The sequence below is a fragment of the Ranitomeya imitator genome, chromosome 2 (genome assembly GCF_032444005.1).
Source record: "Ranitomeya imitator isolate aRanImi1 chromosome 2, aRanImi1.pri, whole genome shotgun sequence".
NCBI lineage: Eukaryota > Metazoa > Chordata > Amphibia > Anura > Dendrobatidae > Ranitomeya > Ranitomeya imitator.
Window position 1 is genome coordinate 270,810,545 of NC_091283.1, and position 19,109 is coordinate 270,829,653.

The 19,109-nt window shown below is 51.7% G+C and overlaps 2 protein-coding genes and 1 non-coding gene across 4 annotated transcripts in view; 1 reads left to right on the forward strand and 2 right to left on the reverse strand.

The window, feature by feature from the left end:
* The window catches only part of TEX2 (testis expressed 2), a 33,107-nt gene extending 31,093 nt beyond the window's left edge, over positions 1-2,014 (forward strand). The window contains exon 12 of the mRNA XM_069749191.1: positions 83-2,014. Coding sequence (XP_069605292.1) covers positions 83-202 — 120 coding nt within the window. The 3' untranslated portion in view covers positions 203-2,014. The remainder of the gene's footprint in view (positions 1-82) is intronic.
* Positions 2,015-12,312: 10,298 nt separating this feature from the next.
* On the reverse strand, positions 12,313-12,443 carry LOC138668347 (small nucleolar RNA SNORA76). Its single transcript, XR_011319173.1, has one exon. It is a non-coding gene; the product is annotated as a small nucleolar RNA SNORA76 (small nucleolar RNA).
* Positions 12,444-12,470: 27 nt separating this feature from the next.
* LOC138663100 (uncharacterized) overlaps positions 12,471-19,109 on the reverse strand; it is a 40,282-nt gene continuing 33,643 nt past the window's right edge. For both annotated transcript variants that reach the window (XM_069749192.1, XM_069749194.1), the window contains exons 7-11: positions 17,706-17,810; positions 17,536-17,634; positions 17,225-17,257; positions 16,996-17,061; positions 12,471-16,091 (exon numbers count right to left, since the gene is read on the reverse strand). In XM_069749192.1, coding sequence (XP_069605293.1) covers positions 15,307-16,091; positions 16,996-17,061; positions 17,225-17,257; positions 17,536-17,634; positions 17,706-17,810 — 1,088 coding nt within the window. In that variant the 3' untranslated portion in view covers positions 12,471-15,306. The remainder of the gene's footprint in view (positions 16,092-16,995; positions 17,062-17,224; positions 17,258-17,535; positions 17,635-17,705; positions 17,811-19,109) is intronic.

Below are 19,109 nucleotides of genomic sequence, written 5' to 3' on the forward strand. Positions count from 1 at the left end.
CCCTCGCAGGTGACCCTGTGCCTCGGACACAGCGGTGGGGAGCAGTTGTGTTATGTAACTCCTTTTCTTCTCTCCCTTGTAGAAAATCTTTGTCATGCCAAACATGGATGACGTGTACGTGACCATCATGCACTCGGCCATGGACCCGCGATCTGGAGGAGGCGGAGACTTGGTGACCGCGGAGGAGGCGGAGTCTCACTGACGCTGCTCGTACCAGTGTTACTGACTTTTCTTTTGCCTTGAGTTGTGAGCCTCGCTGTGTCCGTCACGCTGTTGCGGGGCTGCCTTGGCGCGGAGAGCGCCTTCCCCAGATGTCACATGGTCAGTGATGGACCTCGCGAACGCCGAGCTTCCGACAGCGGCCTCTGCCGGCTCTGCTGACAGGTCTCGGCCGGACCCCATGTGCACATCATCGCCCCCTGTAGGCAGTAGTGGAGGACTGTGCTGCAGCACATCGCTGCCCTCGCCCCATCTGGAAACTGTCAAACCAAAGCCAATGCAAAAGGTCTGAGTGGGGGAGGGTCTGGATGTGATGCAGCACGGCCCCTGCGGGGTCAGCCCGCAGTACGAGGACCAATCCTCATATAAGCACTACATCCAGGAGCCATAGCCGAGCAGTACCGCGCTCCACCAGTAGGGGCTCAGTTGCACAATGACCAAAGCTCTCTCCTGTGCAGCGCCGCCCTCTGCTGGCTGGGTCTCACACTACATTCCGCAGCTCCGCCGCTCGGTGGAGCCGCCCCCTGTCCGCTATGTGTAATAGCAGCGCTATTCGCCCCATGAAGGAATATTCGCGCCGTTTTATGGCCGTGATTAGAGTTTTATTTATTGTGTGACACCACGTTTCTGTGATCCGTAGTGACGGAGCGTCGGAGGCTTTATTATATGGTGAAGGACAATCGCAGGGTCTCCTGTCCCTCTGACAGTTCTTCCTGTCCGAGCGGCGGGGGACTCCTTAGAAGGGTTTAGCAGACACACGCACGCACGCAGACACACACACGCAGACACCCACACACATGCAGATACCCCCAGCTGCACAAACGACGGCCGCCCCCTGCGGACCCTTTTTTTTTTGTTTTTTTTTACAGCTTTGAGTTAATTTGCCAAGTTTGTTGTTTACATCAATGTCGGATGATTTTTACCCTTTTATTTCTGCGTCTTCTGTTCTCTCCGTGCGTCTCGTCTGCGGCCGTGTGCAATGTCTCCTGTCACATTAATCCTTCCTGTGCCGGCAGCCTCCAGCACGATAGGGGTTAATGACCACCGCCCTGCCAACGGTACAGAGACTGCTGTGAACTGTTGGGGCAGGACAGCGTCAGCCGGGGTCCGCTCCATCGGTACGTGGTCTGTCCACGCCAAAATGGCCCTGGCATTCATTTGCTCTGGATTGCAGTACCACCCCGCAGCAATGAAATGCATCCTGGGAGAAGCCCCCTGTACTGGCTGTATAGATGCGGGTGCATCCTGGGAGAAGCCCCCCGCATGGGTCGTGTAGATGCGGGTCTATCCTGGGAGAAGCCCCCCACACTGGCCGTGTAGATGCGGGTCCATCCTGGGAAAAGCCCCCTGTACTGGACGATTAGACATGGGTGTATCCTGGGAGAAGCCCCCCGTACTGGACAATTAGACAGGGGTGCATCCTGGGAGAAGCCCCCTGTACTGGCCGTATAGATGCGGGTGCATCCTGAGAGAAGCCCCCTGTACTGGCCGTGTAGACGCGGGTGCATCCTGGGAGAAGCCGCCTGTAGTGGCCGTGTAGACGCGGGTGCATCCTGGGAGAAGCCCCCTGTACAGGACGAGTAGACACGGGTGTATCCTGGGAGCACCCTCCCCATATGTTCACAGCGGATCAGTACCTGTCCTGCAGTACACGGCGGGCGGCCGGTGACGGGTGGTGGCCGCAGGGGTGTAGGGTCACCGTCTGCACGGTCGCGGCTCTGCTGCGTTCAGTCATGTCTGTCGGATCAGAATCTGCTCATTATTTTATTAAATAAAAGAAATCTTGTTTCTGCCACATCTGCGCTGATGTCGTCCCCCCGTGTTCTGCGCAGGAGGAGCGGCCTAGTGCTGCACTAATCACTGCCCTCCTGCAGCCGCAGACCCCCAGCGGTGAATGTGGCCACATTCAGATCCTGCACCAGCACCGAATCCTAACCACATCGTATACGCGGGCCGGGACAAGAAATAAAACATGGCCGCCTGCTGACTTGTGAAAGGCCAAAGAGGCAGAAATCAGATCAATGACCCGTGCAGACCAGAAACGATATGCAGAAGGATGAAACCAGACATCTGTGTCCAAGCAACACGTCCTAGAACCTGCCCGCACTGGAGCCCACGTGTGTCGCAACTGCTGGGTCTTCAGGGGCTCCAGTGCTGTGGTGTCCTAGAGCCCTCACGTATAGCAGCTGCTGGGTCCTCCAACCAACCAGTCCTGGAGCCCACCTATATCGCTGCGTCTGGGGCTTCAGGGAATCTATTGCTGCTGTGTCCAAGAACCAACCAGCACTGGTGCCCTCATGTATCGCTGCTTCTGGGTCTTCATCAGGGAATCCATTGCTGATGTGTCTAAGAACCAACCAGCACTGGTGCCCACATGTATTGCTGCTTCTGGGTCTTCAGGGAATCCATTACTGATGTGTCTAAGAACCAACCAGCACTGGTGCCCACATGTATCACTGCTTCTGGGTCTTCATCAGGGAATCCATTGCTGATGTGTCCAAGAACCAACCAGCACTGGTGCCCGCATGTATCGCTGCCTCTGGGTCTTCAGGGAATCCATTGCTGATGTGTCTAAGAACCAACCAGCACTGGTGCCCACATGTATCGCTGCTTCTGGGTCTTCATCAGGGAATCCATTGCTGATGTGTCCAAGAACCAACCAGCACTGGTGCCCGCATGTATCGCTGCCTCTGGGTCTTCAGGAAATCCATTGCTGATGTGTCTAAGAACCAAACAGCACTGGTGCCCGCATGTATCGCTGCGTCTGGGTATTCTTCAGGGACTCCATTGCTGCTGTGTCCAAGAACCAACCAGCACTGGTGCCTGCATGTATCGCTGCCTCTGGGTCTTCATCAGGGAATCCATTGCTGATGTGTCTAAGAACCAACCAGCACTGGTGCCCGCATGTATCGCTGCCTCTGGGTCTTCAGGGAATCCATTGATGATGTGTCTTAAGAACCAACCAGCACTGGTGCCCGCATGTATCGCTGCCTCTGGGTCTTCATCAGGGGATCCATTGCTGATGTGTCCAAGAACCAACCATCACTGGTGCCCGCATGTATCACTGCGTCTGGGTCTTCTTCAGGGACTCCATTGCTGCTGTGTCCAAGAACCAACCAGCACTGGTGCCCGCATGTATCGCTGCCTCTGGGTCTTCATCAGGGGATCCATTGCTGATGTGTCTAAGAACCAACCAGCACTGGTGCCCACATGTATCGCTGCCTCTGGGTCTTCATCACGGGCTTTACTGCTGCTGTATCCTACGTCTACACCTCATATTTTTTGTCTACCTGGCCGTATATTATCTGAGTCTTTACATTATTATTATTATTATTATACATTTTTATAGCGCCATTTATTCCATGGCGCTTTACATGTGAATACGGGGCAAATATAGACAAATACATTAAACATGAGCAGATAACAAGGCACACGAGTACATAAGGAGGGAGGGGACCCTGCCCGCGAGGGCTCACAGTCTGCAGGGGGTGGGTGAGGATACACTAGGAGAGGGAAGAGCTGGCTGTGCGGCTGTTCAGTAGGTTGAGGATCACTGCAGGCTGTAGGCTTGTCGGAAGAGATGAGTCTTCAGGTTCTTTTTGAAGGTTTCTATGGTAGGCGCAAGTCTGATGTGTTGGGGTAGAGAGTTCCAGAGTATGGGGGAAGCACGGGAGAAGTCTTGGATGCGGTTATGGGAAGAAGAGATGAGAGGGGAGTAGAGAAGGAGGTCTTGGGAGGATCGGAGGTCGCGTGTAGGTAGGTACCGGGAGACCATGTCACAGATGTATGGAGGAGACAGGTTGTGGATGGCTTTGTATGTCAGTGTGAGGGTTTTGAACTGGAGTCTCTGGGCGATAGGAAGCCAGTGAAGGGCTTGACACAGGGGAGAGGCTGGGGAATAGCGGGGGGACAGGTGGATTAGTCGGGCAGCAGAGTGTAGGATGGATTGGAGTGGTGCCAGAGTGCTAGAGGGGAGTCCAGAGAGTAGGAGGTTGCAGTAGTCGAGGCGGGAGATGATAAGGGCATGCACTAGCGTTTTTGCAGTGTTGCGGTCAAGGAAAGCACGGATCCGGGAAATATTTTTGAGTTTGCATTCTGACTTCTCCATTTGGTTTTCTACTTCTGTGCCAACTTGTTATCTAGGATGAGCTCGGTGGTGGGAGCAGGTGGACGTCGTTCACATTGTGCTTTATCCCTTCCATAGTCGCATCTTGGGCTAGATTAGATCCAGGAGAGTTTAATCTGCTGCAGATTCTGGGTAGGTGACCGTTTATCCTCTGTATGGGGAAGACTTCCGTACCCCAAAATCCCTTACACCCCTGTGGAACTGCTGCTGGGACGTAAGCAGAAGGGCACACCGGCAGCGTCCTTATTGGTTGGGGCACAGACAGCTTCCTTATTGGTGGGGGCATAGACAGGGTCCTTATTGGTGGGCAGCACCGACAGCTTCCTTAGGCTACGTTCAGACTAGCATTGTGCGCCGCTGCGTCGGCGACGCACAACGCACCAAAACGCATGCAAAAACGCTGCGTTTTGCGACGCGTGCGTCGTTTTTTGCCGAAAATCGGACGCAAGAAAAATGAAACTTGTTGCGTTTTCTTGGTCCGACGCTTGTGGCAAAAAAGACGCATTTGTCGCAAAACGCAACAAGCAAAAACGCATGCGTCCATGTTAAACATAGGGGCGCATGACGCGTGCGTCGCCCGACGCGGCGCCGACGCACACTAGCACAACGCTAGTCTGAACGTACCCTTATTGGTGGGGGACACAGACGGTCCTTTATGGTTGGGGCAAAGATGGCGTCCTTGTTGGGGGGCAGCACAGCGTCCTAATTGGTGGGCAGCACCGACAGCATCCTTATTGGTGGGCGCACAGACCGCATCCTTATTGGTGGGCACACAGACAGCGTCCTTATTGGTGGGCACACAGACAGCGTCCTTAATGGCGGGCGCACCGACAGCGTCCTTATTGGTGGGCGCACAGACAGCGTCCTTATTGGTGGGCGCACCGACAGCGTCCTTATTGGTGGGCGCACAGACAGCGTCCTTATTGGTTGGGGCACTAACAGCGTCCATAGTGAGAAACCTGCAGAGGAGGCGCTCCTTCCTGGTGCATTCACAAATGCGTATACAACCACTGTGTGGTGAGCAGAGGAAGGCGCAGATGTCGGTTACTCCTCACCTTAGATAACCTGAGATGGTGGAGGATGCGGGCACGTTACCGATCACCTGTAATATATACAATATGGAGGGTGGGCGCACGTTCTAGGTGAGCGGACCACTCCTTAGACAACTCTCCGTGTACAAAGCAGAGCAGCGCTCCGGAGGCTTCCAGGTTTACTTCAGCCATAGACGCAGACCCACCACTCACATTGCTGTAGTCTTACTCCTTATACACAAAGTTTCACATCCAATACGCTTCATCAGGTCATGAGAAATGCTATAGAAATAGTGAGTACGTGTCCAATCACCAGAGGAATAAATGTAACGTGCGGTTGGTCATTTCTGTAAGATATCATCCGGGGACCAGCATTTTCTGGAACCCTCAGTAGTGTCCGGATGATTGGCAGTTTCCCTGATTCACACACGTGCTCACTATTGCCATACTGCAGCCTGATGAAGGATATTTCAGGCGAAATGTGTATTTCGAATAACACTGAGGAACGGCGCTTTGTTGGGTCTGAAATAGTCTGAGACAGGTGTGACCCAGCGGAGCGCTGCTCTGCTTCTCTCTATACATGGACGTGTCAGGACCACCCCAGATACTGAGCCTAGCGACACTCCTGGAAGATTTATGTTGGATTGTGGAATTTTGGCTGCAGAACAAGGAAATGTCCAAGAAAACTGCTGTGTGAATTCTCCCTTATTACTGAGGTGCTGGGAGAACGGAGAAGACCCCCAGGATGACCATCAGAGGACATTGTAATAATAATTTTTATTTATATAGCGCCAACATATTCCGCAGCACTTTACAATAAGCGGGGACATGTACAGACAATAAATTCAGTACAAGTTAAGACAATTTAAACAGTGACATTAGGGGTGAGGTCCCTGCTCGCAAGCTTACAATCTACAAGGAAATGGGGGGACACAATAGGTGAAAAGTGCTTGTTATTAATAGGGATTTTAATATAAAGCTGCTTGATCCGGTCATCACCCCGTGTGTTTAAGTGCAATAGTCAAGTATCAAGTGCAGTTATCATGTGAATGGAGGGTGTGGAGACAGATGAATAGTAGGGTGCAGATTCAGAGTAATATTTGGAAGGAGGGAACAGGACAAAGTTAGTTTACTGAGTAGTTGACGTGGTAGGCTTGTTTGAAGAGATGGGTTTTTAAAGCGCGCTTGAATAGGTCGGGGCTGGTATCAGTCTGATCGTCTGGGGAAGAGCATTCCAGAGAGCTGGCGCAGCACGAGAGAAGTCTTGGAGACAGAGGTGCGAGGTTCGGATTACGGGGGATGTTAGTCTTAGGTCATTTGTAGAACTGAGGGCACGTGTAGTGCGATAGACAGAGATGAGAAAGTAGATACAAGGCGGTGCGGAACTGTGGAGAGCTTTGTGGGTGAGAAAGACGAGTTTATACTGGACCCTGTAGCGAATGGGTAGCCAGTGTAATGACTGGCACAAGATGGCGGCATCGGTGAAGCGGCTGGACAGAAATGACCCTGGCTGCCGCATTCAAGATGGATTGGAGAGGAGAAAGTTTGGTAAGAGGGAGACCGATCAGAAGAGAGTTGCAGTAGTCCAGACGAGAATGAATAAGAGCAACACTAAGAGTCTTAGTAGTTTCGAAGGTGAGAAAAGGTCGGATTCTGGAGATGTTTTTAAGATGCAGGTGACAGGAGCGAGTGAGTGATCGGATATAGGGAGTAAAGGAAAGTTGGGGGTCGAATATGACCCCAAGACAGCGGGCATGCTGCTTGGGAGTTATGGTTGAACCCTCCAAGGTAATGTCAATGTTGGGTAGAGTGAGGTTAGTAGAAGGGAGAAATACAAGAAGTTCCGTTTTGGAGAGATTTAGTTTCAGATAGACGGAGGACATGATGTTAGAGAAAGCAGACAGACAATCCTTGGTATTCTGAATTAGGGTAGGGGTGATGTCGGGGGAAGAGGTGTATAATTGGGTGTCGTCAGCATAGAGATGGTACTGGAAACCAAGTCTACTGATTGTATACTGCCCCTATTGGACAAACAAAGAGAAGAGGAGGGGGGCCTAGGAATGAGCCCTGCGGAACCCCGATAGGGGACGAGGAGAGGAGCTGGCAAAAGATACAGTGAAGGAGCCGTCAGAGGAAAACCAGGAGAGGGCTGTGTCCTTGAGGCCTATAGAGCGAAGCATAGTGAGAAGAAGCTGGTGATCCACAGTGTCATATTTGGCAGAGAGATTTAGAATTTAGCTGTTATTAGATCATTAGAGACTTTAGTGAGGGCAGATTCAGTGGAATGTAAAGAGCGGAAACCAGATTGTAAGGGGTCAAGAAGAGAGAGGATTAGACGGGAGTGGACCAAGCGTTCCAGGAGTTTAGAGATGAAGGAAAGGTTAGAGCAGAGGTGTCAAACTGCATTCCTCGAGGGCCGCAAACAGGTCATGTTTTCAGGATTTCCTTGTATTGCACAGGTGATAATTTAATCACCTGCACAGAATGATTCCAGCACCTTGTGCAATACAAGGAAATCCTGAAAACGTGACCTGTTTGCGGCCCTCGAGGAATGCAGTTCTGGTCCAGGGACGGCTTTTTAAGTAAAGGGGTTATGATGGCATGTTTAAAGGGACACTGTCACCTGAATTTGGAGGGAACAATCTTCAGCCATGGAGGCGGGGGTTTTGGGTGTTTGATTCACCCTTTCCTTACTTGCTGGCTGCAATATTGGATTGAAGTTCATTCTCTGTCCTCCATAGTACACGCCTGTGCAAGACAAGATTGCCTTGTGCAGGCATGTATTATGGAGGACAGAGAGTGAACTTCAATCCAATATTGCAGCCAGCAGGTAAGGAAAGGGTGAATCAAACACCCAAAAACCCCGCCTCCATGGCTGAAGATTGTTCCCTCCAAATTCAGGTGACGTCCCTTTAAATGAGGGAAAGATACCTGAAGAAAGAGAGAGGTTAAATATTTTAGTCAGGTGAGTGGTGACCACTGGGGAGAGACTGCAGGAGAGGTGAAGGAATGGGGTCACTATTGCAGGTTGTAGGCCGAGCAGAAGCGAGGAGCTTGGAAATTTCTTCTGAAACAGGCTCAAAGATGTCTAGTGAGCTTGAGGTGCGGCAGGGAAGGGGATCCAGGCACTGAGGAGATTGGGCCGAGATATCCTGATGGATGTGGTTGATTTTTTCTAGGAAATAAGTGGCCAGATCCTCACCACTGAGATTGGAGATGGGGGCCTGTACTTTAGGTTTCAGGAGGGAGTTTAAGGTTTCAAAAAAGTCATTTCTAGGATACTTATTACTGGGGTGCTGGAAGGACAGAGGAGACCCCCAGGACGACCATCAGAGGACATTCTGTAAGGCTACTCATTACTTGGGTGCTGGGAGGACAGAGGAGACCCCCAGGACGACCATCAGAGGACATTTTGTAAGGATAATTACTGGGGTGCTGTGAGGACAGGAGACCCCCAGGACGACCATCAGAGGACATTCTGTAAGGCTACTTATTAGGCCAGTCTCACACGTCCAGATAATTCCGGTACCGGAAAAATCGGTACCGGAATTATCCGTGTCCGTATGCTTACGATGAACATGTGTGGCACACGTGCAGCAGCCGTGTGCCGCCCGAGGACCACATGGACAGTGCAGGAGACAGCGCTAGAGTTAAGCGCTGTCCCCTGCATCTGGTGCTGAAGCCGCCATTCATTTCTTCTCTCCAGCATCGTTCGCTGGAGAGAAGATATGAAATTTTTTTTTTTTGTTTGTTTTAAAAAAAGATCCTTGTGCCCAACCCCCTCCCCCCCGCTGTTAATAAAACACTTACCCGACTCCCTCGCTGGCGCTGCTTCCTGTCCTCGCCGCAGCTTCTCCTGTATGAGCGGTCACGTGGTGCCGGCTATTACAGTGATGAATATGCAGCTCCACCTCCCATAGGGGTGGAGCCGCATATTCATCACTGTAATGTGCAGCACCACGTGACCGCTCATACAGGAGAAGCTGCGGCGAGGAGAGGATGCAAGCGCTGAGGGAGCTGGGTAAGTATTTTAATGCCAGCGGGGGGCACACAGGGGGTGGAAGGGGACAGATTACCGGCACCTTTATTTTATAACCAAAAATAAATAAAAAAAAACAGATTAATTCCTTCTTTCCAGCAAATGCTGCTGGAGAGAAGAAATGAATGGGGCTTCAGCACCACACGCGTGTGGAACAACGCTTACAGTAGCGCTGTCTCCTGCACGGCACACGGACAGCATCCGTGTGCGGTACGTGTTTTACACGGACCCATTGACTTTAATGGGTCCGTGCGCTCCCACGAACACCGACATGTCTCCGTGTTTTCCAAACGGACACACGGTCCGTGAAAACACGCTGACATGTGCAGAGACACATTGATTTTAATGTGTCTATGTGAGTCAGTGTCTCCGGTACGTGAGGAAACTTTCACCTCACGTACCGGAGCCACCGACGTGTGAAACCGGCGTTACTGTGATGCTGGGAGGACAGAGGAAACCCCCAGCACAACCATCAGAGGACATTATGTAAGGCTACTTATTACTGTGGTGCTGGGAGGACAGAGACCTCCAGGACGACCATCAGAGAACATTCTGTAAGGCTTATTACTGTGGTGCTGGGAGAACGGAGGAGACCCCCAGGACATTCTGTAAAGCTACTTATTACTGGGGTGCTGGGAGAACAGAGGAGACCCCCAGGAGGACATTCTGTAAGGCTACTTATTACTGGGGTGCTGTAGGGACAGAGGAGACCCCCAGGACAACCATCGGAGAACATTCTGTAAGGCTACTTATTACTGGGGTGCTGGGAGGACAGAGGAGACCCCAAGGACAACCATCGGAGGACATTCTGTAAGGATACTTATTACTGGGGGCTGTGAGGACAGAAGAGACCCCCAGGACAACCATCTTGAGAACATTCTGTAAGGCTACTTATTACTGGGGTGCTGTAGGGACAGAGGAGACCCCCAGGATAACCATCAGAGTACATTCTGTAAGGCTACTTATTACTGGGGTGCTGGGAGGACAGGAGACCACCAGGACAACCATCGGAGGACATTCTGTAAGGATACTTATTACTGGGGTGCTGGGAGGACAGAGGAGACCCCCAGGACGACATTCTGTAAGGCTACTTATTACTGGGGTGCTGTAGGGACAGAGGAGACCCCCAGGATAACCATCAGAGTACATTCTGTAAGGCTACTTATTACTGGGGTGCTGGGAGGACAGGAGACCACCAGGACAACCATCGGAGGACATTCTGTAAGGATACTTCTTACTGGGGTGCTGGGAGAACAGAGGAGACCCCCAGGAGGACATTCTGTAAGGCTACTTATTACTGGGGTGCTGGGAGGACAGGAGACCACCAGGACAACCATCGGAGGACATTCTGTAAGGATACTTATTACTGGGGTGCTGGGAGGACAGAGGAGACCCCCAGGACGACATTCTGTAAGGCTACTTATTACTGGGGTGCTGTAGGGACAGAGGAGACCCCCAGGATAACCATCAGAGTACATTCTGTAAGGCTACTTATTACTGGGGTGCTGGGAGGACAGGAGACCACCAGGACAACCATCGGAGGACATTCTGTAAGGATACTTATTACTGGGAGGACAGAGGAGACCCCCAGGACGACATTCTGTAAGGCTACTTATTACTGGGGTGCTGGGAGGACAGAGACCACCAGGACAACCATCGGAGGACATTCTGTAAGGATACTTATTACTGGGGGGCTGGGAGGACAGAGGAGACCCCCAGGACAACCATCGGAGGACATTCTGTAAGGATACTTATTACTGGGGTGCTGGGAGGACAGAGGAGACCCCCAGGACGACATTCTGTAAGGCTACTTATTACTGGGGTGCTGTAGGGACAGAGGAGACCCCCAGGATAACCATCAGAGTACATTCTGTAAGGCTACTTATTACTGGGGTGCTGGGAGGACAGGAGACCACCAGGACAACCATCGGAGGACATTCTGTAAGGATACTTATTACTGGGAGGACAGAGGAGACCCCCAGGACGACATTCTGTAAGGCTACTTATTACTGGGGTGGTGGGAGGACAGAGACCACCAGGACAACCATCGGAGGACATTCTGTAAGGATACTTATTACTGGGGGGCTGGGAGGACAGAGGAGACCCCCAGGACAACCATCGGAGGACATTCTGTAAGGATACTTATTACTGGGGGGCTGGGAGGACAGAGGAGACCCCCAGGACGACATTCTGTAAGGCTACTTATTATTGGGGGGCTGTAAGGACAGAGGAGACCCCCAGGACAACCATCGGAGGACATTCTGTAAGGATACTTATTACTGGGGGGCTGGGAGGACAGAGGAGACCCCCAGGACGACATTCTGTAAGGCTACTTATTACTGGGGTGCTGTAGGGACAGAGGAGACCCCCAGGATAACCATCAGAGTACATTCTGTAAGGCTACTTATTACTGGGGTGCTGGGAGGACAGGAGACCACCAGGACAACCATCGGAGGACATTCTGTAAGGATACTTATTACTGGGAGGACAGAGGAGACCCCCAGGACGACATTCTGTAAGGCTACTTATTACTGGGGTGCTGGGAGGACAGAGACCCCCAGGACAACCATCGGAGGACATTCTGTAAGGATACTTATTACTGGGGGGCTGGGAGGACAGAGGAGACCCCCAGGACGACTTTCTGTAAGGCTACTTATTATTGGGGGGCTGTAAGGACAGAAGAGACCCCCAGGATGACCATCAGAGGACCACACGGTGGAGGAGGACCCGCAGGGGCGGATGGTAGGGTTAATGTGGGGCAGGAGGAAATCTACAGGTGTGAGGACAGGCAATCACTACGGCCGGGGACACGACCTAAGACTGGAGGAGATCTCGTTAATAACACGGACACATTTATTACACGTGTATCATAGTGACACCCGCCATTTGTCACCAGCACGTGTAGCTTCGTGTTAAAGGCGCCGCGCGGGGGAGCTCGGGCGGCGCCAGTTATCACGAGCCGTCTCTGTGGCACCGGAGCTTGGCCGCTGACTCCACACACAGGACGTCATCGGTTCAAAGCCAGTGCGGGAAAGGAAGGACACGGAGGCGCGGGCCGGAAACAACAACAACTTTATTGATAAAGACACAAACAATTAAGCCACACATTATTCACCGGAGCCGCCACTACAGGAAACTGGAGCATCAGAACCGGGAGCACCGGAGCCGCCACTACAGGAAACTGCACCATGAGAACCGGGAGCACCGGAGCCGCCGCCGAAACCTGCAACAGAAACACGAGGTGAGCGGGGACACTCTCACACGCCGGCCCCGCAGCCAATCACCGCGCAGCATCAGATCACATGGTGACATCATTAGTATCAGAAGTCTAACGCGACAATAATCATCAGCGCTGCCCGGACCCGCGGAGCCGCCGTACACAAGGACCCTCACTTACCGCTGCCGAAACTCAAGAGACAGAGCAGCATCCGGCGCGCCCTTATATACGAGACGACCTGTGACGTACTTCCGCTATAGGGGGACGGAGCAGCCTATAGCAGGATCTCCCTGCGCCCCCTGGTGGAGAGGAGGCGGCAGTGCCAGAGGTCCCCTGCAGACCTCTATGGTTGGTGATGGCAGACTGCGTTTAGCGCCACCCTGTGGCCGGCGCTCACAGGAATTCAGCTACATAGGAGCAATCTGAGCATCGCCCCTATGTAGCTGAGCTGTTCCGGTTGTGCCAGCGTCTAGCTTCCCATGGAGGCATGGCAAAAGTAGAAAAAAATGTTTTAAAAAATATGAAAATAAAAAATAATAGTTTAATTCACTCCCTTTTCGTCCCATTCAAAATAAAACAAAATAAAAAAAAAATCAAACCTACACATATTTGATATCGCCGCATTCATAATTGCCCGACCTATCAATAAAAAAAAAAGGATTAACCTGATCGCTAAACGGCGTAGCGAGAAAAAAAAATCAAAACGCCTTTTTCTTGGTCGCCGCAACATTGCATTAAAATGTAATAACGGGCAATCAAAAGATCATATCTGCACTGACATGGTATCATTAAAAACGTCAGCTTGGCGCGCAAAAAATAAGCCCTCAGACGGCCATATTGACAGAAAATTAAAAAAAAAAAGTTATGGCCCGGTAAAGAAGGGGAGTGAAAAACTTTTGGAGCAGATGTTCGTATTCAGCATATCAAAATCTATAAGATACAATTTTCTCAGAGACAAGAACTTCCCTGAAATTTGTAGCGCAGTGTTATCAGTGGGGATGATGGTGGTAGCAGTGCTGATACTCAGACACAAGATGATTTTTGTAGAAAAAAACTGTTTTGCTTTTATTTAAGAAAATGAAGAAATTCCTGATAGAAACTACAGCACTTCAGGCAGGGGGTAGTAGTCACAGGGGGTGGTAGTCGGGCAGGGGGTAGCAGTCACAGGTGGTGTTAGTCGCAGGGAGGTGTCAAGATAATGTAAAAATGTCATATTGTGAGTTTAGTCCAGAAGGTTCCATGGCAGACACGCTGTGGGTCATTCCGACCCCCCCCTCTTCCCACTCTGACTGTTGCCTGTGTGTGTGTGTGTGAGAATCCTAACTAAAGCCCTCATTTCCCCCTCCCAGAAGAATTTTTATGGCTTTTAGCTGCAGCAGACATCTCCCTAAAACTACTCATTCCCTCCTCCCAACCAATACCTGCCCAAACTGGTATAGCCACTTCCAATCTGCAGGCATTTCTTAGTTCTATTAAGGGTATATTGGCACCGATCCGGGCTAGGGTTATAAGAATTATATATTCCGGATGTCCATCGATAGATCTATCACTCACTGAAAGCGCTAGAAGCTTAACGCAACGAGTGCAAAGCATGGATTTCTCAGTAAGCGGTTCAGGTAATTACTCCGGGTTTACACTTAAAAGAATCCTCCATGATGTGGGGCATGTTCTGCTCATCGCGTCTTTCTTACGAGGTTCATACAGCTATATATGCATAAAAATAGTTTTCATATTCTAAGTGAAAAGGAGGTGTCAGCCTCTAAGTGATGTCAACGCAGGGGAGTGCCTGGGTTTTGGTCTAGAAATAAATTAGTGAGGCAACATTCTTGCAGTGTCTTTTGTCCGGGGTTTAGCTGCTGGGCAGATGTATGATGCATCTGGATATATGGAAGTCCTTCTTCCCCCCCAGCACATGGTCAGCCATGAGATAAGATGCCATAACGAAATGTACGTGTTCTTTTCAATTTTAATCCCATTCTATTTGTAATTGTATTGTACACATGATTTTGTCTTCTTTATAATATCTTTTTATACTTTGTAAACACTGCCTACCTTTTTTTTTTGAGTAAAATATATAATTTACTAGCTTGTCTCTCCGTGCTCTATAACGAACTGTCGCGTCCTCTGAAGTGAATTATGCTACTGATTTGGGTTGGCTCCAGACCCGTTAATCCTCTGAAAATCGGAGCATACTTTGTCCTGTGTGATTGGGCGTCTTTGCACCAACCGGTGGCATTGATAATTATTGTTCCCGCCTGAGTAGGAGTAGTTATATTGCCCTCGCTGCAGCGTGCTCAATAACCAGTACATAACAGGCAGCCCTTCTGGCGACTAATTACCCTAGGTGCAGTACCCTGTCTGACCTGAAGGTAAGAGGGGCGCCAGAGAGCTGCAAATTCCAAACCGGAACTGGGAAGTGGGATATAGATAAATGGCAGCGCGGTGGGATTCCTGACAGGGTGGTAGTCGCAAGGGGTGGTAGTAGCAGGGGGTGGTAGTCGGGCAGGGGTAGTAGTCACAGGGGATGGTAGTCACAGGGGGTGGTAGTCGCAGGGGGTGGTAGTCATCATCCGCTACAGAATGAAGTATAAACTGTTCCTACAGAGATGAATCCTGGAGCTACAGGGGTGGAGGCCCACGGGGCCCCGAGATTACAGGGGTCTGCCACTGCGGGTTAGTCTCCTTGGCCAGCTGTCGGTCTCCCTTGGGGGTCTCGGCCCCCTGCTGCCTTGCTGCAGTTCTTGGCCCGGTGCTTGGCGAAGCTGCGGCCCGTGTAGCACTTCTTGCAGTCGGGGCAGTAGCGCATCTTCTGGTGCTTCAGCAGGTCCTTGCGGGTGTCCAACATCTTCCGGCACTGGCCGCACTGGTGCGGGGTGACGCCCGTGTGCTTCCGCTGGTGGATAACCAGGCTGCACTTGTGGCCGAACGCCTGGCCGCAGACGTCGCAGGAGAAGGGTCTCTCCCCGGAGTGCGCCCTCAGGTGGATGACGAACTGGGACTTGTAGTTGTACTGGATGCCGCAGATCTCGCAGCAGTAGCGCAGCTTGCGGTGTTTCTTGGATCGGTGCTCGTCCAGCTCAGAGGCCGAGTCAAAGACGCGACCACAATCTTCGCAGTCAAAGTCCTCCTGCGGCTGCTCCAGGTGTGTCTTCACGTGCTCCTCCAGAGCCGCCTCCTCGGGGAAGCAGTCGTCGCAGACGTCGCACCAGTGCAGCTCCTCGTACTCCTCCTCTTTGCGTTTCCTTTTCTTCTTCGGCTCCGTCACGGACTCCATTCCTTCGCTGGGGATGACGAACATGAGGCTGGCCGCGTCCGCCGTGCTCCGTACCAGCAGGGGCTTCTGGAAGGCCGGGCTGCGACTTTTTTTCCTACCTTTGTTGGATTTTTTTGCAGACCACCGGGGATTACTGGAACCGTTCTGTGAGATCCAAACACCGGAGCTCCGAGGATCGTCAGCGCCTGCAAGAGAAAAGAGAACAATCTCAAGACCATGTGTCCCTGGTGGTGCTGGACAGGATCAGTCTCCTTCCCCCACTGGCAGCTGACAGTTTCTTCCTATATTACCCTCACCGAAGTCTTCCTATGTGTACCGCCATGTAGTGCTAGGGCTGTGAATTACCTTGCTGCCCACGCAAAGCTCAGGGCTCAGGACCATATGTCTCTGCTGGTGCTGGACAGGATCAATCTCCTTCCCCCTCTGGCAGCTGACAGTTTCCTTCACTATTACCCTTACCGGAGTCCTCCTACGCCAAGTAGTGGTAGGGCTGTGAATTACCTTGCTACCCATGTAAAGCTCAGGACCATGTGTCCCTGTGGTGTTGGACAGGATCAGTCTCCTTCCCCCTCTGGCAGCTGACAGTTTCCTTCACTATTACTCTTACCGGAGTCCTCCTACGCCATGTAGTGATAGGGCTGTGAAATACCTTGCTGCCCATGAAAAGCTCAGGACCATGTGTCCCTGGTGGTGCTGGACAGGATCAATCTCCTTCCCCCTCTGGCAGCTGACAGTTTCCTTCACTATTACCCTTACTGGAGTCCTCCTACGCCATGTAGTGATAGGGCTGTGAAATACCTTGCTGCCCATGAAAAGCTCAGGACCATGTGTCCCTGGTGGTGCTGGACAGGATCAGTCTCCTGCCCCCTCTGGCAGCTGACAGTTTCCTTCACTATTACCCTTACCGGAGTCCTCCTACGCCATGTAGTGATAGGCCTGTGAAATACCTTGCTGCCTTGCAGGTCACATACACTGTCTAGTGTGGCCCCCTTTACCCTCAGGATTGGGTGGGGTCTTAGAGGTCAGAACCCCATCACTTCCCAGTATGGTCACTGCATGGCGGGTGATGGCCCCCGGATGTCGTGGTACCTGAGCCCGGCTCCGCGCTGACGGCTGTGCTGTACTCCTCATCGTTGCTCTCTTCCTTCACGATAACTGTAGGAAATCACCAGAGGTGGTGCCGTCACTGAGGAGCCGCCACCGTGACATCATGACAAGACAGGAGGGAGGTGTCAGGGGGTCCGACAACATTGACAACAGAAAAGGGGATGGATGACCACCCACACTACTACTACCCCCATTATGGAAGACTACTCACTGTCCAGGGGGAAGTCCATGTCGTCGGGCACTTCTGGAAGGAAAGCAGAACAGATTCCCCGTCATCACTGCAGCCGCATCCCCCCCGTTCCCCCAAGACACCGACTAATGGCCTTCATGATGAGACTCAGTAGTCCGGCACCTGGAGTCTGATAATCTGGCAGCTGCCATGATGGATTACCAGCTCTGGGGTCCACAGATAACAATGGAGGATCACGGTCTTCACTGGGGTCTTCAGGCGTCCCTGCCATCTCGGCTGTGACAAAGAGGGGGCGCTCCGTGCACGCTCCCTGATAATACAGGACCACCTACCTCTTTTCTTGGGACGGCTCTTCCTGCACCGGATCCTGCCTGACGTCACGGGGGGCGCTGTAGAGCCTGAATCTGATGTGTGGATGGATCCCGAGGTGCCTGAAGGATAAAAGGAGGGTGAGGAAGCAAATGTGCAGCACGGGGTGAGGAGCGGACAGCGACCCCCTCACCTGTGACCTCTGCGGGAGAAGCAGCCGGTGTGCTGTCACCACTGTCCTCCATCCCTGCAGGGGACGCTACCTCCATGTCTGATGTCGGGGACACTACGATCACATCTATGGAAAACAGACAAAATCTTATATACACAAGAGTCCGATAATCCGGCAGCGGCAGAACTGGACCGTCAGGCGGCAGCAGACAAATCAACTAACTTCATAGGACAGTGCCTCAGCCGAATCCTGACACTACGCCTGATCCTAATCCAGTGCCTCAGCTGAATCTGGACACTACGCCTGATCCTAATCCAGTGCCTCAGCCGAATCCGGACAGTACGCATGATCCTAATCCAGTGCCTCAGCCGAATCCGGACACTACGCCTGATCCTAATCCAGTGCCTCAGCCGAATCCAGACACTACACCTGATCCTGATCCTAATCCAGCGCCTCAGCCGAATCTGGACACTACACCTAATCCAGTGCCTCAGCCGAATCCGGACACTACGCCTGATCCTAATCCAGTGCCTCAGCCGAATCCGGACACTACACCTAATCCAGTGCCTCAGCCGAATCTGGACACTACGCCTGATCCTAATCCAGTGCCTCGGATAAAGAAAAAAGTATATGTAACCCAGGGAGAAAAAAACTGTGTAACATGTAATCCCTTAAAACATTAATTTTATTATATATATACTAAAAATACCAGTTCCCGGTGAGACACAAAAATAAATATGAAAAAACAGGATCCAATTGTGCACCTATCCTATCAGATAGCCCTACACTTAGGGTACCGTCACACAGTGGCATTTTGATCATTACGACGGCACGATCCGTGACGCTCCTGCATCGTAACAATATCGCTCCAGCGTCATAGACTACTGTCACACTTTGCAATGTACGACGCTGGAGCGATAATTTCATGACGTATGTGCGATGTAGAAGCCGTTGGTTACTATGCGCACATCGTATACAATATCGTGCACACCTTTGTTACACCATGCGATCATGCCGCCACAGCGGGACACTAGACGACGATCTGCTACGACGTACGATTCTCAGTGGGGTCCCTGATCGCAGGAGCGTGTCAGACACAGCGAGATCGCTGGAACGTCACGGATATATCGCTGCAACGTCACGAATCGTGCCGTCGTAGCAATCAAAATGCCACTGTGTGACGGTACCCTTAGCTGCTAACCCTACCTACCAGTGGAGGTTGGCACCCTAACAGATCGATTTGGCGCCCCCACTCAACGGCGGCTGACCCCAACTCACCCTGTTAAATATCTAGCGAGCTACAGGTGGGAAAACAATGAGCTAGTCAAAGAGATGAAGGAAGGTCTGGAGAAATAGGCTAAGGTGCACAAAAAAGTAAAAAAACCAATAATGAATAACCCCAAAAATATATAACAACCTGCAACA